Raw genomic sequence first — 26348 nt, 5'->3', positions numbered from 1 at the left:
GAAGTTGCCTTTAAGTTTATGTTGTGTCAGGAGTCCTGCATATTGGGTCCTAAATCTGCCTGCCACACAGCGTATCGTAACAGATTCTTAATTTGCTTATTCTTTACATTATCACTGTTTCCTTCTTTGTCAATTCCCCCAATGTTTAGTTCTGTCTCAGGTTCCCTGTTAGCTATTGTGCGTCATTTCCCGTTTTATTTTGGCACCATTTGCCTCCTGTGTATTTTTGGTTTACATTCCTCATCTCATTTCCCTGATTTAGTTTAGATGTGTTAAGCTCCCCAGCTGTGTCTCATTGCCCTTTAGCCCTTTGTGTTTCTGTGTATTAAAGCCTCTGTTTGCCTTAGTTCTTTGTTACATCATATTGTAGTTTTGTGTTGCGTTCCCAGCCTTTTTAAGACTTTGTTTTTTCCCCCTGTAATTATCCTCATGTGCTCCTTGTTGGTTCTCAGCTTTCTTGTGGATACTTCACTGTGGGATTTTCATGGGCTTTGTGTTCTGGACTCTTTCATCGCTTATAATAAAAGTTTGTTCTTATTTGATATCTGCCTGAGAGTCTGCATTTAGGTTTTCATTCACACACACACACACACACACACACACACACACACACATACACACACACACACACACACACACACACACACACACACACACACACACACGGCATTTAATGGCCCTTCCACTTACCTGCACTTATCTACCTGCCTGCCCACTTCCCACCGCTCTGTTACCTGGAAATGACTATCCTGTTCATGCCCCCCACCACCTGTAAATACAACACAGACAACTATGTATGAAAGACTAATTCCTGCACAAATTCCATGTCTTCCTCATGCCAAACCCTAACCTCTCCAGTAGGTGTCCCATCCAGTTTCTGGAAGAGAGAAGCCAGCTGTTATCACGTACCTGCACCAAAATGAAGGTTATCTGTAAGCTCAATAGGGAAGATCTGTAATTACTCATCTGTCTGCTTTCCTGACTGTTCAGGCGGCTAGTCTGTTCTTTACATCACTCTCTCTTTCCTATCCTTTCAAACGCAATATTGACACCATTATTCTAGTCCAGCCTCTTACTTTTGCAAGCCAATCAAAAATCTCAGCGTACTTCTGTCATTCTGCCTTTCAGATTCTTCTTCATGCAACCCACATCCTTCCCACCTCTGCCTCACCTTAGTCATCCACACCCCTATCCAAGCCTCCATCTTTATCTTTATCTTCACTATCACCGGTATCTAGAGTCCAATCTAGATTTACTGGAGTCTATTTTCCAAAAGGCTTTTTAATTAAACAATATATTTCAAATCCTATTCAGTTCTTCCAAATGATATCTCCTTTTTGAGCTCTTTCCCTGTTAAATCTGCACAAATTTAATAAAATCTTTTGACTGAATTGACTGGGTTCTGCTTTCAAATCTGAATCTTTTGGATTGCGATTTTGCACAGCTTTTGATCAATAGAGTTCTATACAAGAGCTAAGATTGCTAATTCATGATTATCTGTGAATTTAATGTAAAAATGAATGATGGCAAATAATATCCCCACTGGGTTCTTGACTGAAAGCAGAGTATAGGCATAGGCAGAGTCATATCCCTGGGGGAAACAGCTTTGATTCGAGTGACTGCTCTGTATCCTGTAGATATTGCAGTCAATACTGACCTCTTTGGCAACCGTCCTGTTCTCCCTCTCTCCATGTCTTGTGAAGCACATTCCATTCAGTCTGCTGAGCTGCTCGTCTTTGTGCTTCTGCTTTTAAAAAAGTGCAAAGTTTGATGGAGAAAGTCACAACTCTCTCCGAAAATACAATAAAACAACCCCTCTAAACATTTGTTGCAATTGCGACTGATACACTTGTCATTAAGTGTGTTCAAAAGGCAATAAGCAAATAGAGGATGACCCATCCGAATAACAAGAAGCTTGAGCAATTGTGTAAAGTACTCCACCTTGCAGGTCCAATATTTTTTAGAAAAAAAGACGTTAAATTTAAATATAGCAGAAATTTTAAATACTCTTTAAGATATATCATAATATTACACTACCTCATTCTGAGGACAGACGTATGAAGTCATGCACCCTGAACATTTGTGAAAACCTTGTCAGGCTAAATCTACTCCTGGGGGATGTTTTGGTCTGCTGTTGAAGCTAAATGCTTCAGAATCAAAAGCTGTAAAACGTATGGGTTTAAACCAGCTCAAGGGTCAAAAATCTGTGGCACCAACAGCTATCGTTTTCTTGGAAGAAGGCGATTAGCAGGCGTGGCTCATATTCCCCCAGGGATCAATTTACCTCCGTCTCCTCTGAAATAATGTTGTTATTTTGACAAAAACATCAAGGCAATGTGGTGTGCTCTACTGGTGAGTTTTGCCCACTTTCTCTGACCGGATGAATGATTGAGAGAGAGGCAGCTGATTGACTGACTACCATAACAGCAACCTGCGGGTAGAGGTGGGTTGGGCTGTGCCAGGAGTTTTGCTCAATGGACTCTTACACAATTTTCAATCCACCTCAGCAGTCTCGTGGGTGCTTTTTGTGCCGCACTAATGCCACTTTTGTAGTTAATGTGAGAGCTCATCATGTCATCTAGTTTTTAATGGTATTTTTTTTAAACCAGGGCGTTCCCCTGGAACCCCCCTTCTCGATGGACTTGGGCTCCTGAATCAGGAAGTTGACTTTCAATACTAACATCCATTATTCTCTCCGTGTGAGTGAATTACAAGCTAGTAAACAGAAACACATTGCTGCGAAGAGTTTTAAGGTTTAAGCGAGGTGAGGAGAGACCTAGAGATAGCTTTTATGGAAGGAGGTAAGAAGTACATGGGTGAAGTAGGGAAAAAAACAAGAGAATGAAGGGATGGCACAGGAGGAGAGGAAAAAGGGTACACTGCACTAATGTGGGGAGACAGGGCCAGTCAAGGGAGCATCTGTTTTTAGAGTCTATAAACCCTCCATCCACCCTCCCCTTTTCTAAACCCCCTCTGCTTTTTTTTAAGCAACATCTCTTTCCCAGAGCCTGTAGTTTCCTTTTTTTTTCCTTTCTGTTTGTGTCCACACCACACTGAGCTCTAAACAGCCCTCTTTTCACCATCAGAAAGCAAAGACCAGGAGCTTCTCCCGTGGGAGTTGGATAACGGCGAGTGGAGACAGCGAGTCTGCCTTTGTATTTTGATATTTTAGGGTCAGTCCGGGCAGTTCTATTCAATAACAGAAGGCTATAAAAATATTGAATTGTTATTAGAGTCAAGGCCTGAGAAATAATTCAAAGCATGTACACATATATGTGTGTGAACCGTTATTACATAAGTGTTTGCAAAGGAAAGAGTGGGGTGGGTTTGGATGCCGAAACAAAGACTGGAAAGAATTGAGGGGAGGTTTTATAGTCATCTGTCCTCATTCATTTCTCATTTTCATCCAATAGAAAGGAAATCTGGAAATAATTAAAGGCCGATCAGCCTCAATCACTGAATGTCATTCAATAAATTTGAGGATTATTTAATAGCTCTTGGAATCCAGCCACTTTCTCTTTGCTTTTCTAAAAAAAAAAAAAATCCCCCTTCATGTGGAGTTGCATGTTTCCTCTAATTCCATCAGAAAAGAAGAATTTGTTGAAAGCATGCTTGTCATGCTCCTCCCATGTCCTCCGCTGAACCCTGCAACTATTTTCCTCTGGTGAAGCCTCCAAATGGCTCCTCTGGATGACTACATCATTTCATCTTCATATCCTGCTTCATATTTCACCCAAGGAGCACAAGAGAAGGACTGGGAAAGTACAAAAGAACATACTCGTGTTTTTACTGGAGCCTCAGGGTCAGCCATGGGCTCATAACAGACCTTAATCAGAGAGCAAGGAAAGAAGAGAATTCATAAAGGAAAAACAAAAAAAGGTTTCTATGGTGCTGTAAAACCCAGAAATGCACTAATATTAACCTTGTGGATGCTCTGACCTTCACTTTCAGAAAAACAGCAAACAGTAAAACATAGTAAGCACGAGTCTTGATTCAGAACTACTTGAACTACTGGCACCTTCAGTTTCTCTGCTGTTGTGGGCATTTCTCCAAATTCTTCTTCTTTTTTTTTATGAGAGCAGCTTAATGTGAGACCTCCCCACAGATCTCGGTGATTAAAGTTGATGGCTTTTCGCTCCCTCATAAAAATAGATGGATCTCTAGTGAAGCACGGGGCTTGTTCCCATTAGCCAGTTGACTAACTGCATCGTCGGTTATTGAGCCAGGTATTGAGATGGTGACGAGACGGCTGCAACTGCTGCAATGCAGATCTCACAGGAACATGCAGTCACTGTAGCCTAAAGCGAAGGTAACAAGTGGATTCACCAATACTGGCTCTCAACCACACACACACACACACACACACACAAAGTCATTAATTGTTCCCCGCTGACTGGGCACCTGGTACTGTTGTTTCTGATAATCAATCACCAGAGCAGTAACTCCCACCCAGATTTATTCATCATTTTATGCTGCAGTTTTGTGTGGCTTTTGTCTGTGTGCTGCTGTGTTGCATATGTGTATGTCTTTGAATGTGTGTGTGTGCGTGTGCGTGTGCGTGTGTCTAACTGGGTCAAACCCTTCCATTGCCTTTCAGACAGTCCACTGGGACATTAATCCAGGATTGAAGCACGATCCTCTAACTCAATTAAACATCTCTGTCTTATAGGACACACAAACACACACGTGCGCGCCTAAACTAACGCTACCATCGCTCCAGCTTATCCTGTCACATGCAAATGACTTGGAATAATTTCTTGAAAATACTCATAACCATAACTAAGTTTTCATGGTCAATTTTTTTATGCAAGGTGATTTATGCATGAATTTATGCATTTCCCAAATTAGAGGCAAGTCCAAACACTTGTGTGTGCAGGTGAGTGCACAGAGTCAGTGAGGGTTTTAAAACTGATATCTCTGCATCATCCTTCCTCTACTGTTTCTATTCTGGCATCTGTGTGTGATGGTAAGGGATGCAAGACATGTGTTTTTGTCTAATTTTCTATGTAATTAAAATGTTTAAATGTTTATTTTTGACTTGTTAAAATCATCTCAAATCCATTTCAACTTATTTGCTCATAATGTTGTATTTGACTGTATCACATTTCATTATTTTTTCAGTTTCTCAGTTTTAACAGCACCTGAATTTTACCAGCAAATGTTTAATGTTATATTTTATATACACAATTCACAGAGCTGCACTGACTGTATCACAAATACATTCTCATTTTAAAAATCTATCAGTTAAAAAGAAAATTGGCCTTGTCAACTTCTAACAGCAGAATTAAAAGTATATTTCTGATCTATTAACAAACAGGATGACGCTGTAACACCCATTCCTGCCACCAGATGTCCTCAGACTTCCATTCTGCTCTTAGGCGCCTCACGGCCACACTCACCTGGTTCCAATTTCCCACTAACTCCCATGTACACAGTTATGTTTTCAGACCTCACTCCTTTGTTAGATAGTATTTGGATCCTATGTGCATTTTTGGATGCCTTTTACAACAGACCCTTTTAAAGTCTTTTCTGCATACTTGGTTCAGTCTGCAGTGGGTCTTACTTCACAGGAAGCAATAGTTTCTGTGTTTTTGACCCTGACAGCCTGCCGACAAGACTGGTCTGCCACCTTTCCTGTTGAGTTACACCAGCAGTTAGTTGTACTCTGCTCCTCGTGCACTCTGTCCTTCCTTTCTTAAAGCACCACGAGGATATGAATCTCATGTCATTATGCATTTGGAGTTAATATATGTTTTTCTGTATTTTTGAAAATATTTCACTCGCACACAGACTGCTTAACCAACATGCAGGTTTAAGTGTGGTAGGTGTATTCAAACACTGTGACAGGGGTTTATCAAGACTGTGCAATAGGAATTAAGAGGGTAAGTAGCAGCCAGGTGCCCATAATAGAAATCATTTGATTAATTAAACATCAAGAAAATGTGAGCACCTCTTAAAAAGCTGAAGTTTTGGCAATTTGCCCATCTGGAGCATTCAGGTGTGAGTTGACACAACGCTACTATTCTTCCAGGAGTGAACGTTGCAGCAAATTCACCCCCGAGATCAGACCGTGCAACACTCAGAATCTTTAGAGGTCTCAGTCAGCATGTTAAACGTTAAAGTTTATAACAGTACAATTAAAAAACAAGACTGAACAAGTGTGGGTTGCCAGTAGAATGCCCTCTTCTGTCTAATAGGAACATGGCGGCATGGTTTAGGTTTGCAAATTTGTATCTGAACAAACAAGACTTCTGAGAAAATTTCCTTTGGACAGATGAGACCAAAGTGAAGATGTTTGGCCATAATGTACAGCACTAATGGAAGATAACCAAGCACAGCACATCAGCACTTCATTCTAACTGTCAGGCACAGTGGTGGAGTAGTGATGATTTGGGCTTGTTTTGTAGTCACACAAGTTCCTCTGTATACCGAAGTATTCCAGAGTCAAAATGAGTCAAATGTGAGGCCACATTTCACTTGGTCAAAACTGGGTCATACAACCAACCAATGACCCCAAGCAAATTTACAAAAGAATAGCGGAAAATAAAAAGAATTAAGGGTTTGTAATGGTCTAAAGTCAAAGTCCAGACCTTAACCTGATTGAAATGCTGTTGTGGGACCTTAAGAGAGACGCGCATTAACAAATGAGGTAAATCTCAGTGCAGTGCTATAAAGAAAAGCAGGATAAAATTCATCCAACGATGTGAGAGACTGATAAAGTTATACATAAGGAGATTACTTCAAGACATTGCTGCTAAAGGTGGGTCTACAAGTTAATGAATTATAGGTGCATTTGTCTTTTTCACAGGAAGGCACAAAGCCCTGTGAAAACTGTACTTTTCACATGACTGTAACATAATATCATTCACAGCTGATGGAGTCAAACCTGGCCGTCTCTAAGCTTTGGATTTTTATTTTTTTTTACCAAGATTTTCTCTTAGCAGCTTTATATAAAGCTCTTTTTATCACTCCTAGTGGCAAAATGTGATCTTTGTGAATACAAGGGAATCTAAATGGGGTAAGGTGAGAGAGTGGCTTCAGTTTGATTCAGGGTAAATAAGACTGAAACAGAAATTTGCTGAGTGGACAAAATGTCCTGTTAGAAACTTAAATAATGAAACAAAATTATTATTGTAGAAATGCATTGTGAAAAATATTTGTATAGCTTTTCTGTTTATCGGTTAAATGGTGCAATACATTTGTTCATTCTCAAGTTAGCATAAAAGAAAATTTAGGCTGCTGCAAAGAATAAAAGTAAATGAATGAATATTTGTGATTTAATGTGAATGTACCACAAGATTATTAGACTACCCACTGACTATTAGGTCAGTGTGCTTGCTACCTGCCATCAGCGTTATACAGAGAGACAGTGACTGTCAGGGGCAAAGATTGCTCCAGTGAAATAATTTGACAGTGTTTAGACAGCGCTGGCAACACGTGTCTTCCAATAAATGGCCGCACAAAATGATGGAAAGAGGGAGGAAATGGTGTAAGTCAGCAGAAATGAGACCCACACACGCGCGTGAGCACGCAGACACACACTGCGTCTGATTTCTCCATCCACCCTAAACGAGAATGACACTGAAATACAGACAAGTGTTCTCGTCGCTGAAGCCTGAAATTGCCTTTTCCCTCCTGCTGTTGATTGTGTTTCACACTCAGTGAAACAAGAGCCAGGACCCCGACACAACTTCAGTGTCAATGTGTGTCTGTATCTAGTCTTACTCATTAGGGCTGAACTCACACCAGCGTGAAAGAGATTTGATATTTAGGCAGTAAGACTGTTTTTATGAATGGAGGGCGCCCACTGTTCAACAAGAGAGCGATCTGGTTAGTTAACCAGCCATCAGTCCAACTTGCCTCCTCTTAGCCTGGTGTGACTGTGGCTGTGCAACACTGCACATTAATTTGTCTACAACACTGCTTCCTTATAAACTTTTTTTTCTTTCTGTTCTCAGTCTATAGTGATCAGACTTTCAGAGCCAAAAGAACAATTTTTTTAAAAAAGCAAATATTTTCTTTTACAAATTAGAAACTTAAAACACTCTGGCCTTTGAGCCCGTAGTCAGACATGTTCTTGTTTGAACTGCAACTCGTGCTAATTTATTTTTTTTTAAAAACTTAGATATTGTTTACTGTTTAGTTGACTAATTTTACTTCTTAGTGGAGAAAACACAGAAAGTACATTTATTTACGTGGTGTCATTTTTAGCTCCTTGAGTATTTTTTCTGATTCACTACGTTTCAAAGGAAAACTGTAGTTTTAGCTGTAGTTCATTACAGATTCAAATTCATTGTTTGTTTGTTCTTTGTTTGGTTTTTTTTACAATATATTGTACAGTCATGCACAGAAAAAGTTGGGACGCTTTTATTTAAGCTTTAAAAAAACAGAATACAATGATTTGCAAATCTCATATTTTAATTTACAATAGAACAAAAAAAGTCAACACGGAGGCAACAAAAGGCTGGAAAAGTAAGTGGTGCTAAAAAGAAACAGCTGGAAGAACATTTTGCAACTAGTTCGGTTAATTTGCCACAGGTCAGTAACATGATTGGGTATAAAAAGAGCATCTTGTGTTTTCTGTGTTCTGTTGTCAACAAAGTATGATTTTAATTGATCAAATCATTGCATCCTGTTTTTATTTATATTTTACACAGCGTTCTAACTTTTTTGTATTACCTCATTGAGATGGTTATATAATAAACAAAGAGTCTGATTACCTGTTTGAACCATTACATTTTAATGTCATAAAATGTTCAATGTCATACCCTAATCGTCACTTGTGGCCACACAAAAGCCCACATACATATCGTTTAAACTTTAGCTGCTGCCTTGCATAAGTAAAGAAAATTGCTTGTCTGCAGTAAAAATGTCTGATTCTTAATGTGAAACGAACAGCAAACATTTCAGGAGACAAAACTAGGACAGTAACACATTGTGTTTATTCTTTACCGCTTCTGGGGAAGGTTAATTGTGTTTTTGCACAGGAAGGTTGGAGGGCATGGTCACCTTCAAAGCTGACAGGAGTTCTGCTTCACCTTGGTTCAGTGACACATTCATGAGTTTGGACGCTTGCACACATGAAGGATTGATGGCAGGTCAAGGTCAGTCTGTTATTCATTATGCCAGCCCCCAGCCCTGTTTCATTCTGTCCAGCGGAGTTCCGTTTTCCTTAGAGGACGGTACGATGACAGACTGGAACAATCAGAGGAAATCGCCTCAGACATAACTGCCACACTTCAGCAATAAAGTCGGGTTAAAACAAAGACTTTTACAACTTTCACTGCATGCTGAACTAAACAAATAGAAAGAGGTGATACCTGCAGTAGCATAAGTCTTTACAAACCAGTAAAATGAAAGGCGTCACCGATTGTTACATTTTCTTTAGAGATTTAATCGTTTCAGACAAGTACGAGGTCTGTCTTCTGCAAACAGAAACTACAATTAAACTTGTAAAGGTAGACAGTATCAGAGTTTGTGCTGGCAGAGGTGTATGCTCTATAAGCAGGCTGTCAACGACCTCTAGTGGTAAACAGCGCACGCTGCATTTGACATAAGCGAGAGGAGAAAAACACTAGATGGCGCCACATGAGTGAGAATGAAACACCACATGGCGTGAGCCCAGCCCACAGTCCAAAGGCTGACATGGTTCATAGCTCTAAGCCACACGCACACACACACACACACACACACACACACACACACACACACACACACACACACACACACACACACACACACACACTGAAATCTCACTGATTACTGACCCAAGCATCATGACTACACATCCATAAAATGTATCTCCAGTTTAAAACACGTGTTCACTCCTGCTGGTTGGGCTTTACATATCAAATCAAAGACAGATAGCCTTAACTACATGTGCCAAGCTGGTTTACACTCTGTCAACAATTCCAAGTGTCAACAGAGTCCAAAAAGTCCAAAGGTCAAAGATTAGACATTAGTTTCCGTTTCTCCAGGACATATCAGCTGCCTGTGTGTATGAATCCCCTCTTACATGAGCACAATCACACATAAACACCTGAGAGGAAGTCTCTGTGTTTGTTTGAATCTGAAACTGTTATAATGAAAACAAGATAAACAGCATCATGTGTCAGCCTACGCTTGCTCATATTACTCACTGAGTTTCAGGTGAAACTTGAGCGAGCTGCAATCAAAACATCTCTCTGCAGTGGAAATGTAGCTTAAGAAGATATTTCCACGTGTGTGTGTGTGTGTGTGTGTGTGTGTGTGTGTGTGTGTCAGAAGTCATTGTGATGTGTCACTAGGACACCTGGGCGTGTCTTAGTCCTCTCTCTGGTAGCAGCTGCAACTCAAATTTCAGTCTCCTGTTACTTCCTTCATTCCCGCTGCATGAACAGAGAACCCTGGGGGATCTTTTGATGAATTTGTTGTTAGAAAAAAAGGGAAAAAAGCTGCCTTTGTATTGATTTTGTTGGCTGCTGTCAAGAAAAATCTGAAAATTGGCTGCTTTTTAACCAGAACAAGCACCGGCAGTGGTTTATTCAGCATACCTCCCATTACAACATAACCAATAGGCTTTAAAGGCCAGTTGGATAATTCAACCAATCATTTAATCTCCTATCATGATCTCAAGGGGTATTCAGAGCAAAATAACCTCTCTGACTTTTGACAGGCACATGTCTTTCTGTTTCTGTCATGTGGAGGAAGCAGATAAAGAGCTGATTGACATGCCAGTGTTACGTGTGTGACAGCAGAAACGCGTGGCTTTTCTGGCGTCAAACCAGTCCGGGAGGAGGCAAGGGATCTGCTTGTTGGCCTGAACAAGCACAGTATCTGTTTGTTTTGGGGAAGAAGAGTGCAGTGTGTCACGCTTTTCCTTTTGTCAGTCTAATACACAGGCTTTCTATAATGGTGACATCCAAACAGCCTCTTCAGAGTGGAAACATTTTTATGAGGCTGGATATTTAGAGCATTATTTGCTATACAGTGGCTGGACAAAGAAACAACAGCATGCTCTGAGCGTCATCACAATGAAGAGACTTAACGTTTGGTTCGCTTTTCTTTAGCCATTTAATCTTGACTACTGTGAAGGAGTCAAAGATGACTCTGCGACAGTCTCAGCAGCATAGTCTGTACTGTGTTTTAGTGTGTGTGTGTGCGTGTGTGCGTGTGTGTGTGTGAGGCTAGATTCTCTAAATTTATCCTGACCGTCAAAACTCTCATATCTCTGTCTGTGTGACTGACATTTTCAATATCACAGTCTGAGGCCTCAAATGGACAGTCGAGCAGGTATGAGGAGGATTGATGGGGAACCTTTAGACGAAAAACTTTAAAGTCACCTCAGCCAAAGCTACTTTTAGCTTCTCCTATAGTCACAAGAGGTCACCATAGTGGGTAGCTCTGCATATTTTGCAGATTTTCACACCGGATGCCCTTTCTGGCACAGCTTCAAACACATTTGTGTCTCCTCCTCGGATCAAACCAGGGATCTTCTGATTGTTAGGTGAAAGTGTCAGCCACTATAATAGTTATATTGTACTGTCATTACAAAATAGTGAGTAATAATCAGCAGACAGTGATGTAAAGCTATTTGTCCTTTCCTCACTTGGCTGAGTGACACACTTCTTCGAGAAACACAAAGCAGGGCTGCTCGTGTCTATAGCGACGAATAAACAGGAGAAAGAGGAGCAGAGATAACAGAGCCACCGGAAACAAAAGAGAAGAACAAGAGGAGAGGGAATTATCAACCACACCTAGACAATTCATGCACCTCTCTACACATTCTGCTCTGAAGGTTACCTTGATATACTGAAAGACTGATGTCTGCAAGCTAAAATCTATTTTTTATCCTCATGTGTCACTGAAATCCCTTTCATCTGTCTCTGCTTGGATGATATTTATCAAATATGTACAGCTTTGATTCACCAGAAAGGAGAAAGATCTGTGGAAATCATTTTCCCCTGAGAAGCAAATCGAGTCTATGAATAGAATCGTTGTTTTAATCTCAGATTAAGTCACCTGTCAGGTTATTTCTATGGGAGTAAGTGCTTTACACAGAGCACAAACAGATGAGTGAGTATGAACAACAACACAGTTCAAATCTAACCAACAAGGGCCATGTCAGTCATAGTCTGTATGTCTACAGTGCTGTTTGTTTTAATTATGTTGCTTATAAAGCGATTTCAGTGTTTCTGTCAGGTGTATAAAGAGAGGGAATGCAAAAGTAAGCTGCAGCAAACTAGCAAAAGTAGCCCAGACAGAGGGCAATAGAGAGGACTATACACATGCATACAGGACTGAGTGGATTAAGTCTGACTGAAGGATCTCCCCAAAATGTAACCTTACCAGGCAGTCAGACTTCACAGGCTTAAATAATTTTCATCATTCAAACACGGAAGAAGATCCATCCATCGTCTTCCAATTATCCTTATCAGATTCTCCGGGGGCGCTGGAGTTTATCCCAGCTTTCATAGGGTGTGATCCAAAACGAGCAATTGAGAGTAAACTATAAACAGAGTTCAAGTCATCTTTCAAGGTTTCTCACGTAACATTATACACACATTGCTTGCGATTTGTCCGCCATATTGGATGTGATAAACCCCCGTTTGCTAGAGAAAAACTTATTTTTTGTATATTTTTATGTTTCTCTGGAAATGCTCAGATGATAATGATAATAAGTGCCTTAAGTTTAAGGCACTTCTGTATTGGCTTGATAACCAACCAACTTTTCTAGCTAGTACCAACATTAGCTGATTAGCGGAGGTCCTGAGAGGCCAAACGGACTGCAACTTAAGAAAACACAAGCAATAAGAAAAACGCTCCAAAAGCACACAAAACACAACGGAAATAGGGGAAAAAACCCAAAACCGAATAGGAAAAACGACAACGGAAATAGGAAAAACGAAAACAGAAATAGGAAAAAAAAAAAAAAACAGATTTCCAAAAGCACAAGGGAAGTGTTTCTGGGGAGACAATAACCAGACGGACCAGTTGCAGGAACCAAAATATGCTAAGAATTGCGCTGGGAGACACTTAAAAGAAGTGGAGGATCTATCGGTTTTGTGAGGAAAGAAAAGATGAGAGGTAAGTGTGTTAGCCTAACTATTAGCCTAAAAATCCGTTACCAGTAGCATATGAATCATGATAAAACACACCTACCATCATTTGGGTTCCTGCAACTGGTCCGTCGGGTTATTGTCTCCCCAGAAACACTTCCCTTGTGTTTTTTTCTATTTCTGTTTTCTTTTTCCCCTATTTCCGTTGTGCTTTTTCTTAAGTTGCAGTCCGTTTGGCCTCTCAGGGCCACCGTAGATAAGCCTTTCTTTCAAATATAGTTTTATATATATATATATATATATATATATATATATATACATATATATATGTATATATATATATTTATTTTATTTTTTTTTTCAGAAGACGAGAATGGTCAAAACTTAACGTAGTGCCAAACTTAACGTATGAATAACTTCTTCGAGGTTCATGCTGCTAACTGGACTAACTGAGCATTTTCTGTCATTATAACCATTATAATTTAAGGTAACTTTTAGCTTACCCAGCATGACATCAGCCAAAACACTAATGTTTAGGCTTCAAAGTGTGTAGTCTAGAAAAGTAATGGCTTGCGTCCATCACACTGTACTGTCTATCAAAGCAGTCTTCTCTAGCTGCTAGTAGAGAAGATAAAACCGAAAAAGGTATGATGAAATTACCACATTTTTTCCTGCTCCTTTTGGTGCAGCCCTTTATCCTAAATGTCTCCATGTGAGAGTCTTGATAATGTGTAAATTCTGTCAAACACAAAAAGCTGCACTAAGCCTACACTTCTATCGTTTAACATAAAACCGCTTTGTGATATCCACATTTCAGAGCGGGCCCTTTGAAATTAACCTGTAAATTTTACACTACTCATTCCAACGTGCCACTTGAGAGAACAGGCTCCTCCTGTTGACACTGATTATCCACGGGAGCCTTACGCAAGTAACACACCAACCATGACAGTTTGTTAATCACACGTCAAGCTGTACACACTGCAGGTACCTGGCACTCTTACAAATCCTCCACGGGTGTGTTTGTGTGAGCGTACGACACGGCTGTCCTATTTATGGGCGTCTTGTTTTGCTGTTGGTAATGTGTTACAATAAATGCATTGTGTGAAAACTGGGTGTTGTCCTCTCAATCCCAGAAATGAAGGAAAAGGTCTTATGGATGATGGAGAAATCTGTTTGGGAGGGGAGGAGGGTAGTTCTGCACTGTGGCATTTCCGATTGAGTAAATTCAAAAGGTGCATCATGAATGTAAGACCTGCAGCTCGTTAATACAAGCTCTAACATTGGACGTTGTCTTTTAATGCCTTTGCAGGACACAGGACGGACATTATGCAGTTGGTTTTGATCAACAGCACTGTCCTGCTGGCTCCGAACCAGTCCTCGGGCATCAACCTCACAGCAAAATTTTCCGTACCAGTCTGCGCTTGCTACAGGAACTCGGGCCTGCTTCCAGTTACAAAGCAGATGCCTCACTGACAATATTTGCAGGCTTACATAGTTCGCTCTCTCTCTCCTCTTACATATAAAAAAAGCTTTGACAAGGATAGGATTTCTTTCATCTACCTTTGTATCTGCAAAATCAAAAATGAAGAAGTCTTTGAAGTAGAAAGTTTTATTCAAATTTATCATGACTGAAATGTGAAGGAACCCACTTCCCTTTTAATTCTTTGTGTTAGCTTAATAAAAGAATTGGATTTGCTGTGTGCACAAGCATGCAAAGAGAGAACAAAACAATTACAGTGACAAAAAAAGCTTAACAATCCCTAATTAAGACATTAGGAATATTGTGAGGTTTATATATAAATTGGTGCATTTTCATTTCCCTTAGTAGGTTATAAATACTCACTTCTGTGGTGCTGGTACAGCTTCTGCATGCTTTTTGTTTGTCTACCGTGCTTCTATTTATTACATTTTGTGCAACACAGGCAAAGTGTGATCCTCCTTTTTGTTAGGCATTTGTTTAACAAGTGGCACTTTGACACAAAACATCGACAGTAAATTCCAAAACTTACAATGTACAAAATTACAAAATAAATATGCAGCTTCTTTGAGGGATAAAATAGGCGCACAAAACAACAAACTTGGCACTTTCGATTAATAGTAAAATGAGTTTTCTTTGTCCTTTACTTAAAGAGAAACAGTGTTGAAACAATTTATGCAGCAAGTGAGGGGAAAAAAAGGTTATTACATGAAACAGAGGGAAGGGCACACATAAACACACACACGCAGCTGCTTTCTGAAGAAGAAATGCTGCTCAGTAAGACACGGGAGCCAACAATTTCCTTTCCAGTTGTTGCTGCTGGGGCACAGACTCTTATGCTGTAGCCCTTATCCAGCCTCGCTTCAGGCTCCACTGTCCACTAACGACAGAAAATTTGATTTCAGTGCTCATTAAAGAATATCTTTGCAGCCAGTTTTGCCATCTGACACTGGTTGAAAGATGGTATCCTCAGGAATGAAATTAAGTGGGCTTCAAACTGACCTGCGCTCATCACACCTACAAACGAGAAAGAAGGCAAAAAATATTCAGCGTTTCCACTGCAGCGAATAAAACTGCAAATCACATCAAACCCCTGTAGTTGTGTTCACCTTGTGTTGTGCTTTGAATCGAGGTCAAAGGGTTTTAATGAAGGCTTTTAATGTGTGAAGTGTTCAAGCTACATTCTTCTCCTTTTGTCTTTGATCACTGACGCTGACTGGAAAGCCAAGCTCAAGCCACAGCTACGCTGGCGTCCTGACATCACAGCCGTGTTAGGTTCAATCTCACGTACGATTTTACATGCTCGTCACTCATGTTTATCATGATGTTGTTTACACTCGAGTTATTTTTGCTTTTCCACTCTTGACGTACAGCAATTAAATGGAAAACCACACCCCATGCCCGGAGGTATGAGAAAAATAATTAGAAACCTGCGAGCGTTACATAATGTAAATGTCCGGGGAGACTTCTCACTCAGTTTCTCCATCCTCGTCATAAGTAGACTGTTTAATTAATACTGCGCTCAGGCATGGGAGCTGAAGATGCAGCAAGAGAAGATGGATTAGGAAAATAAAAAGGACTAAGAGTGAGACTGGGCAACATAATGGCCAAATCAGTCTAAACATTAATCATTGATGCAAGAGAAATTTGTTTTAATTTCCTGCATGGCTGGATTATTCCCATAAATGAATTATTCTGTCAGAGTGTAATTTGTTCGAGATAAGCCAATGCAGCTGTGAATGAGTTTACAGCATATGTTTTCAATCGGAAATCTGTGAGCTTACATTCCTCCACAAATTATTAATAACCAAGCTGATCCAATTGATATGCTGTTAGAGCATACAGGTGGGTAGAAACTGTGTGTCCACTACTGTGCAAAAGTCCTGAGCCAAACCTCATTTCTTTAAACTTTGCTAGGGAAATGGGTGCAGCGGTTTATTGAAACATGCAAGAATCCATGAAAATGAAGTATATAGGACAAAAACAGAGTTTGCACAATTAATGAGCTTGAAAGTCAATATTTGGTGTTACCACCATGATTCTCAGACAAGCCTGAACTACCTTAGCCAAACTTTCCTGTAATTTTCTTAAGTTGTCTTCAAGAATAGTTTTCCAGGTCTTTGAAAAAAAAAATTCAAAACCTTTTTGTTGGATTTTGGATCAAAATCTGATGGCACTTTTCTGCCTTCAGAACTTGCCAACACCAGGGTTGAAATGCAACCCCAAGCCATGACATAGCCTCCACTCCACGGTGTTTTACAGATGGCTGTAGACACTCACTGTGCCTCTGTTCTGACCTCCTCTATACATATTGACAATGATCTGAACCAAAGATTTTAAATCTGTTGGTACTGATTTCCAGTCCAGATCTTGTGTAATTTGGTATACCTCAGCCTCACTGTGCCCCTCCCTGGCACACACTGCACGCCAAGGAAAGATACACCAGGCTTTTGGCTAATAGCTCTTTCGGAATTACCTTGCTGGTGTAAAACTACTATTTACACCTGTCAGCTGTGTGTTTTGGCATTTTTCATAGATTCAAGTAAAGAAATGGAGACAAATGTGTTTTTACTAAGTTGTCTGTTATGTGTAGACAACAGTGACCTAAAAATGATAAAGAGACACCAAATTCAAGGGACGAACCAAACATAAAAGCATTCCTTTGAAAATGTGTAAAGACTGGACTGAAAAAGAGTGAAAAAAAGCAGCCAATGCCCAAAGAAAATCTTTGAAGACCTTCAGAACTATTCCTCAAAAACCACTTATAAACAATTACAACAAAATCTGGCTCCTTGGAAACAAAATATAAAGAATGAGGGGTGTTTATCTCTATGATCCATAGCCTTAAGTACCTGTTTGGCTAACAGCCTGTGTAGAAGATGTATCAGTGCAATATAAAGACTATTAACCTTGGAACGCTCTTGGCGAACTCTGTTTCCCGCAGTCTGTCATTCTGTGTGACGGTCTCATGCAGGGTGTCACTCAGCGGTGGATTCAGGCTCAGTCAGTGTTTTTCTCCTGACCCACTGTGTCAGAGAAGGTCCAGCAGACACAGCTGAGGTCTGCACAGTTGCAACTCATCACACTGACAAGGGGGGAAAGAAAAAAAACTTCCTCTGGCTGGCTGGTTCCAGAGTTAATAACAATGACTTTAAAATTACTGGCATTTAAAGTGCACTAAAATAATTATAATACTGTCACATATTATCCCGGGATGTCCATCAGTACTTGGTGAAATAATCACTATTTAATACATTTTCATCTAAGGGTTTAATAAGTTTAATCCCTCATGAATTTTGCATGTAATGTGGACTCTAATGGCTACTTGTAGGAATCAGTAGATATTAATTAAACTGGAGTATTAAAGGCTAACACACTGCTTCATGTTTTAACCATTTATGATGCATTAACAGCATCACCTGGATTATCAACAAATTAACACAAATGAATTTTTCTGCAATTTAAACAATACATATAAATATTTAATACGATAATTATCTACTAAAAGTGGTGCATTACGTGTTTAGTAATTATATAAATCAGTAAATAAAGAAATACTTAGTTAAGCAGGGTTAATATTAAATAATGATTAGTTCACCAATTGATGGCTGGTGTAAATGTTATGTGCCATCCAGTCCTATATTACTGTAAAATATTTCGTGTTGGTTATTGCAATTAGTTAAAAGCAAAAACATTGCACACCACATTCCCTCCCCTCTCTCCCTTCATGTTTTTAAAAATGCATAGGCCATCTGTGCACAAACTAACTCTGGCTAGCTGCCCTCCGGTCTGAATCGACTCTTCACATTTATTCATATTCCAGTGTGGCTCAATTTGACTTGTTGGAGCCTGTGCATCCCGCTTTGTGCTCTGTGGATCAGAGGGCTCAGACATGACACTCAGATCAGACTGGGGACTGACTGCACTTGTTCTTATGGGCAGTTTTGAGGTGAGGTAGATTGCTCCTTTTTGTTGTTTCATGCTCGGCCCCTTCACTGGAATTTATCTTCTCATTTGTCGCGCAATGGGAAATTGGGGAATTCAGTTTGACAAGCAGTTCAAAAATAGGAATGTCTCATTTCTGACCCTTTCACTGCTTTAGACCACAACAATAATGAGTCACGTGACAGGCACCAGCTAAGAACACTTAGCAGTACGCCCACTATAAGGGAAGCTACATCTGTCTACACAGAGCTCTCATCCGGCCTGGGCAGCAGCTGAGTGTGTTTCCTCTTCTCTAAGATCTTGTTGAGCTCCTCAGCAAAGGAATAACCAGGTGGTGACATATTTTCAGAGTCGCTCTGTCTCAGGAGCACATAGCTGTTCCCATGTATCCTCCTCAGGACACTAGGCAGCGTTGCCGACAGCCCGTTGGAAAAGTCACACCCTGGCGAAGTAAGTTGAGGTGTGGGAGGGAGAGGCGGTGCTGGGGGAGGAGGTTCATTACTGGGTGAAGTGTGACCCTCGCCAGGGACAATCTGTAGTAAGCCTCCGTCCTGGATGTTGCCGTTATGCATATTTGAACCTCCGTTACAAATGCCGTTGCCATTACAGTGACTCGAGATGGTCTTCAGCTCCATGGTGGTGGAGTTTCTGTGCTGTTTCCTGTTCCTGTGATGCTTCTTACCACTCTGGTGGGCCGCAGCCGCAGCCCGTATTGAGTACTTTCCTCTTTGGCCTACTCGCAAACAGAAGCCCACGTAGATAAGAACCACTGTGAGAACCACGCACAGGCCTCCGAGGATAGTGATGAGGGAGAGGTAGATGGCTTTCATGTTCCTGGGGGAAAGCAGATCTGAGTGTGGGAGAAGAGGGCTCAGCAATGGTGGCTTGCCCCTCTCTGTCGGGGGATGCTCACTGGGGCCTCTGACGGTGGTAAAGCCATGAGTTGGATCAACAGGCGGTGGAGGGTGCAGGTCCAACCGGATGGTGACATTGTAGGTAACTATAGCAACCTTTACACCGTTTTCAACGCCGTAGCAGGTGTACAAGCCGCTCTGGTCCTGCCGGGCATCGATGATCAGCAGGCCATCTGTGCCGGTTCTAAAACCAGAGTTGAGGTCGTACCCCTGCACCTGTCTGCCGTCCAGCATCCAGAGGGGCGTCGCCAGATTGGAGCTGAGCTCGCACTGCAGCAGCACGTCATCACTCACCCGCACTGAGCGGTTCCGGTGAACAACATCTGAAAAACACAAGCAAACCCACATGTGCTGAAACACAGATTTCACAAGAAAACCCACAAATCAGCCACAGACACATTTTATATATATATATATATATATATACACATATATGTTCATTGTTTTACATCTACTGCATTTATCAAAGGCCATCCAAAGTTATTGAGGCATGAACTCCAATTACAAATCTTTTAATTCCTGCCCTCGCATTACCTTGCACAGAGCGAGGGAGTGAGGGGGGTAGAAGAAGCTACACTTTATCAGATTGAAATTGAGGAGTGAGAGAAGGACTTCGCCTGCCTTGAATATCAAACAGATTTCTCTCCAGAGATGGCAAAAATGTGATTAAAGAAGGGAGGAGAGGATTTTGCCAACACAGTGTGCATAATCAACTTTCAAAGAGGCCTTCATGCCATCTGATGACAACTATGCGTCTTTCGAGTCCTTCCTAGCGTTCTCTATTTTTAATCTCCCTTTCAAGCGTTAAGTTTTTTTTCTTTTTCTTTTTTTTTGGAACAGCAGCACTGAGGAGCAGATGAGATTTCTGCGTACCGCCTTGTGTGTTCTCACATCCCTTGGTGCCATGCTGGATATCCTGGATTAATGTGGATCTGTGAAGAGAGATAAATCATAACAATAGGTACATCAGTACAAGGAATAAACAGGCACCTTAACATAAGAATGTCAGCTATTTATTGCTTCAATATCTGCTTTCTAGAGAGGAAGCATATCTTTTCTGAATAATCAGGACACCTAAAGTACACAGGCTATGTTTACGTTTACAACCATCTGCTTTCTGCCAGCACTGAATTACACAACAGCGTGAGAGTATGACAGGGCACGCTGACTTTAACTTTACTCAAATCAAACGTACAAAAGGGCACTTTAATCACCTGATCTAACCACACACACACACAACCTTTCAAACCGACCTGTCTGCTTGCATCATGACGTCCACGCACTCTGCTCTGTTCCAGGCACAGTGCGGGTCCCTGGCAAAGATGCAATCATAGCAGGAAGTGTATCTACCACAGCTAGAGAGTGGCAGCTGAACCACGCCTGATGGAGAGCCCACGTACACACTCCACTGAGGGAGAAACAAGAGTCATATATTGTATAGGACATGTAGAAAACAGATGACTTTGTTTAAAGCAGAAATTGGATCTAATAAATGTGGCTGTCTGTGCATCGGTCACTACCTGTTTGTCAGATATCAGTAGATTGTTAACAGGCTGTGGCTCTTCAAACAGCTGAAGCTCCTCAATAATGTGCAGCTGACCTTTGATGTCTACGGCTTTGTGTAACCAGCCTTCATCTGGGTGACACAAAGAGGAATCATTAGAAATAAAGCACTATACATAACACAAAACACACTGTAATACAAGCTGAATGAAATGTGCATGTCTATCAGACACTGGGTTATAGGTTGAATTCCTACCTCTTATTTATCTATTGATTAATATATATTTCACCATTTGGTATTGCAAACACTAAAGACAGTTCTTTCCTTTTACATACATTAATAAGTGCTAGAATACAGGTAAATAAAATCATTTTGGACGAAAATATTGGGTCACACAGGCTCTTAATCTTTGAAATCAAGTATTTTGAGTCCCATTGCTGCAGGTATTGAAAATTAAGCAGCTAGCCACGCAGTCTGCCTTTACAATCAGTGTGTGAAATGTATTTACCTCTAGATATTTCATGATCAGCTATAAGCAGTAATATTACAAAGTGGAGTAATTTAGAAACCAAAGCAACTCAGCCAACAAATGGAAGACCATGTAAAGCTACAGAGCTGGTTCGCCGAGTGTGGCCATGCACAGCTGGTGAAAGTTGTCAGTGCTCTGCTGAATCAAGAGCATCAGCATTCAAAACGTCCTCTGGCATTAACATCAGCATAAAAACTATGTGCTGGGAGCTTTGTGGATTTCCATAACCATAGAGCAAATCCTGTACGTGTGACGTGTCGCTTTTATTTATGACAGGCACCTTGTGCTGTAATACAGTTTTTAATGTCTAAAAGGCTAAAATATATATATATATATATATATATATATATATATATATATATATATATATATATATATATATGAACAGATAAAATGAATTTACTGTAGTGTACTAGCATTGTGCTAGGGAGAGGCAGGAGAAGGAGGACTTTTGACCACGTCAGAATGTTTCACAAACTGAAACAATGTGTAGTTACATGCAAGTAGAATTGCAACATCAAGTTGGCAGTGGACCAGGATGACACAAGACTGTGTTCAAGAATCACAGCTCAACCTTAAAGCCGCTGAGTACAGATTTAAGTGCTTTTTTTTTTTTCATTCCAGTCAAATGTTGCTTATATTTCCCATATGAGCTGCTTGCTCAGTGCTTGAAAAGCCACTGACTGGATGACTTGTTATTTTTGCTTGTTTCTTGTGAAACAAATGAAAAGCTGGTTGAACAAGAACTACAGGAAGTCTAAAATGATATGTAGGTGGACTGGTTCCAGTGACAGCAAGGGTCTTGAACCTCCCCGTAAGCCACAAGGACCTCATCACCTCTGGAACAAGGCAAGCTTTGTGTTTTCAGTTTTTACACCAAGCTAAGCTTAAGTTATCACACATTTATTTTGACAACAATTCAGATAAAATAATTATTAACTGGCTGCAAAGTTAATACCTGATCTGAATTCATACACACCTGTGCCCATGTACAATACATGGTAAGTTCTTCCATCTAATCCCTGGGCCGTGTGTACACCCATGTGTGTGTAGTCTGTGGTCCTCCTAAACAAAAGGGGGCGTCGGTCCTTAGGCTCAACCTGCTTGGACATCAGAGGATGCCTCCTGACAAAATTCAGAACATCATCAGGCAGGGAAGTGGAGAAGTTCATGTTCCTGGCCCTCAGAGCATCAGTTATACACTGCAGGAAAATAAGACAAAGAGCACAACAAGAGAAGAGATGATGAGCAAGTAGGAAGGCATGATGTGGGCTGTAGGGAACAGCGGTATTTTTGGCTGATTTGTAATAGAGGCCAACACTGGAAGGCAGAGAGGGTGTCAGAGAGCTTAGAGATGGTTTAGTGGGAAAATTGGGATCAAGACAAAAATGTGAGAATGTGAAACACCGTGTCTGGGGAAAATGTGACTTTTTAACTTCGATTACAATGAGCCTGCATGGGTTCAGCAGCTGGCTTGTGCTGACATGTGGGTGAATCAGCTTCCTCTGTACCTGACTAAGGGAACGACTTTCCTCCTCTCTTTGTTCCTTTCAAATCATTTCAGCCAACTCCTCTAAGAGGCTTTCACGCTCCCAAGTTAAAACCCTTGACCGTTTCTCCTTTCCATTTAATAGCAAAGTTAAAATTAAGTCCCACAAAGTGTTGAAGTGACACTGCAGTGGATGATGTCTGCTCCTGCTAACGATGACACGGCCCTGGCTGCTGCACTAAGCCATTGTCACCCAAGCTGCGAGCTTCAGTTAATCGCCATGGAAATGGTTTTCAGTGACATAAGCTGGTTGTGTTTTGAGCTTCATCCTTGAGGCCGCCACTCATTTTCTCAATTATTTTCCCTTCATCTATTCCTGTCCTCTCTTTATGAATCTTCGCTTTGCATCGGTTTCATCTGCTCTCTGTTAGGGAGACGTTATTTGTGTGCTTCATAGTATGTTTAAGGGATTCATTGGCCAGTGTGTGCATTTACCGTTCCAGGTCGCGGGTCAGGGATCTTTCCAGTGTATTCCTTCCACTTAGAACCAGAGTCCTGGTTCTCCATGTAAGGTCCTTGAAAGGCTTCTTGGACTTCAGACAGAGTGAACCGACACACTGCAGACGCCTTCACGTTTTTCCTAAAGACATCAACTCACACAATGAGAAAGACCAGAGCGCTAGCCGCGAACAATAACAGCAGTAAACCCAGGGTTTCCATAGTGACAGCAGTAGAAGTACAGTAGATCAGTGAGTCACCTCGATGAAATGATAGAAAAAGATAAATGGGATGAAAGCATGGGGCAGGGAGGGAGGGGGAGACGAACACTGAAAGAGATGATATGAAGCTGATTAAAAGTTATATCTGTCTGGGACGAATAAAGGAGAAGGAGGAGAGAAGTAAGTGGTTTTAGAGAAGTGTAGTCGGACCTGAGGTAAGAGAAAGGAGAGCCGGAGCCGGTGAGGAGCAGTATCCCAACCATGTGCAGTATTACAAATAGATTTAGTGTCACTTGTTAAATTTTGAGTACAACTCTTTCCTTAAACTGCTGTTAAACTTCTGCAATCAGCTTCTTTTCACATCGCCTGGATAAAGAAATTCCTTCTGTCTTTCATCCTGTCCCTTCACGTCGTCTTTGATTGTCTCAGCGCATCGATTGCTGCCTTTCATCTCCATCTCACTCATTTGCATTTGCATCCTCAAAGACCCTGTCGATCGGCGATCTTGGCAACATACAAATTCGCACTCACCACTCCAGGCCAAAGATGCCGTAGAAAAGCATGTCCTGCGGCGTTTGGCCAGGCAGAGCGAACACGCTGCGCAGCATGTTGAAGTGGAAATCATACTCGGGAAGAGAACAAGTCAACCGAGTCTTGAGGAAGGACGTCCACCGTTTCTGGAGAGTTAAATGGCCTCCGCGGTCTTCCTGTAGGATGACAGGTGAGGAGGAAGGAGAAACACAAGAGGGTGGAGGAGGGAGAACGGGGGAAATGATGTGAGATAAAAGAAAAATAGATTGAACACCACTCAAGGTGGCACACGAAAGGATATGAAGCTCCTGGTGAGCACAACAGATGGTAAGGGAAAGCAATAACGATATATTCAATAAGTTTATAGCTTCCCATAGGTAAGACTCACCACTGTAATTTACAGATTTGTGTGCAAGTGTGTGTGTTTATCCTCAGCAGGTTGAAAGCACTCACAGTGGAGTGAGTTTGTAATTGGATGTGACAGCCACACGTACACAGAGACATCTCAACACCCATTCACTATATAAAAAGCTTCACTCGAGGCTCCGAATCTTGGAAAATCCAAAAAATGGCACCATTTGGCTTTTTGATTTTAACCTTAAAATGTATTCAGCCTGGGGCAAATTGCTAGTGTCACACATGTAGCCACAAGGCACTGCTATTAGGATGAATACTTTGCCCTGCTTTCAAGGAGAGAACTTGCGAGCTGACTTAATTTTAAGGCGCCAAAGGAGAAAACAAGGTTAGAACAGTACAGCTGGCTCATGTCATTCTTGATACTTTACCAGGCAGCGGGAAATCTAAAACTTTATCGATACAGGCAGCAGACGATGCTAAATAGTCTATGTCTTACCTGTAGCCATCCACCCATCTCACTCCAAGTTACACTGCCTCTGTAACCAATTCATCAGCTACACAGTCTGCTCTTCTAATTACACTGGGGCCTTGTTCCAAATGCATTCTTTATCCAGCCCCTCATCTATTACAGCCCTCTCTTCTATCATAAGCTAAAGCTTCACTCAAGTTAGCCTGACGCAATCTTTCACTCCCACATGAAAAATATCTCACGCATCTCTTTCAATCTGCACTCACCTTACAAACCCGAGCAACTCGTGCCACCCGGCTGTGGCTGTAGGTTGGTGTCTGTTGCTGGCTTAATTCAGTGAAGAAGAAATAGATCTTGTCGTCATCGCCAGTACTGCTGCCCACACTCTCCCTCACGAGGACCGAACCCACAAAGTCTGCCTCTGCAAGGGGGGAAAAAGGAGATGCACTTATTATAAATGTGACAAAAGTCTTTTGAACATTACACAACATTGAACACAACTCTGTTCTCAACTCCACCACGATGCCATGTTGTAGGCTCTGCTACTCTAGTCTCTTGGTGATTACTTCTTTTGGAGGCCATCCTAAACAACCTGTTGCTATGGATCCCTTGGCTTCGGCTCCCCACTTCCCCTGTGTGTCCAACCAGGTAATAACTACCCATTGATTCCCCCAATTATTGAAAGGAATAAGCACCATACGACACTGCCTTACATCTGCCCTGGTCAATAAGACACTATGTAACAGCTGTAATCCTGTCCTGGTCTCTGACCTGCATCTGGGATTATCTTGGTCCTGGCAGTTTTCACCTATGAACTCCAAACAATGTCAGAATAATCAAGTCAGGATATTGAACCAACATTGTTCTCATAGATATGCAGCACACAACAAGGAGACTGTATGAACTCTGTTATCACTACTGGAAACTAGTTAGGTAGAGCATACAGGGGGAGGGACACACAACACCCACACAACATACCTGCCCTACCTTCTCACATGGGCACAAATCACAGCAAGTGAACAGCACATGGACTTTCTACTAGGAAGCTGGCAGGTTAAAATACCTTTTAGTGTCAGATTAACTGAGTGTGGCATTTGTATTGCAGTGCATGTGTGAGATCAGCTTAAAACCTTAAAGTCTTGCTAATTACTCTGTGCGGCTAATGTAGTGTCAAGTTAAATGCTAACAGGCACACAATGCCAACTAGTACTTATATAGTGCTTTTCTAATTTAACTATCATACATGCATAATCTGATAGACAAATCAGGGATAAACTGGAGTACGGTATCTTGTCCAAGACCACTGCAATGTTGAGCATCTGTCACATATGTCACAAGTATTTTAACAAGAATTTTAATAAATTATCATAATGATTA

General features: G+C 41.1%; 1 protein-coding gene across 2 annotated transcripts in view; it reads right to left on the bottom strand.

Annotated features, from left to right (window-relative positions):
- Positions 1 to 14671: 14671 nt before the first annotated feature.
- Positions 14672 to 26348, bottom strand: part of LOC134640269 (semaphorin-4G-like) — a 29038-nt gene continuing 17361 nt past the window's right edge. The window contains exons 8-16 of one of the 2 annotated variants that reach the window (XR_010095427.1): positions 25238 to 25392; positions 24146 to 24321; positions 23391 to 23535; positions 22386 to 22608; positions 20894 to 21009; positions 20627 to 20781; positions 20247 to 20305; positions 17424 to 19696; positions 14672 to 15531 (exon numbers count right to left, since the gene is read on the bottom strand). Coding sequence is in view for 1 of the 2 variants with exons in the window: in XM_063491945.1 (XP_063348015.1) it covers positions 18699 to 19696; positions 20247 to 20305; positions 20627 to 20781; positions 20894 to 21009; positions 22386 to 22608; positions 23391 to 23535; positions 24146 to 24321; positions 25238 to 25392 (2027 nt within the window). In the remaining variant the exon portion in view is untranslated. Of the gene's footprint in view, positions 19697 to 20246; positions 20306 to 20626; positions 20782 to 20893; positions 21010 to 22385; positions 22609 to 23390; positions 23536 to 24145; positions 24322 to 25237; positions 25393 to 26348 lie in introns of both variants that reach the window. The other variant, XM_063491945.1, reaches the window with a different exon arrangement.

This window comes from Pelmatolapia mariae, linkage group LG13 (assembly GCF_036321145.2).
Source record: "Pelmatolapia mariae isolate MD_Pm_ZW linkage group LG13, Pm_UMD_F_2, whole genome shotgun sequence".
NCBI lineage: Eukaryota > Metazoa > Chordata > Actinopteri > Cichliformes > Cichlidae > Pelmatolapia > Pelmatolapia mariae.
The sequence above is the reverse complement of the archived record's forward strand: the minus strand, read 5'-3'. Positions and strand labels throughout refer to the sequence as shown.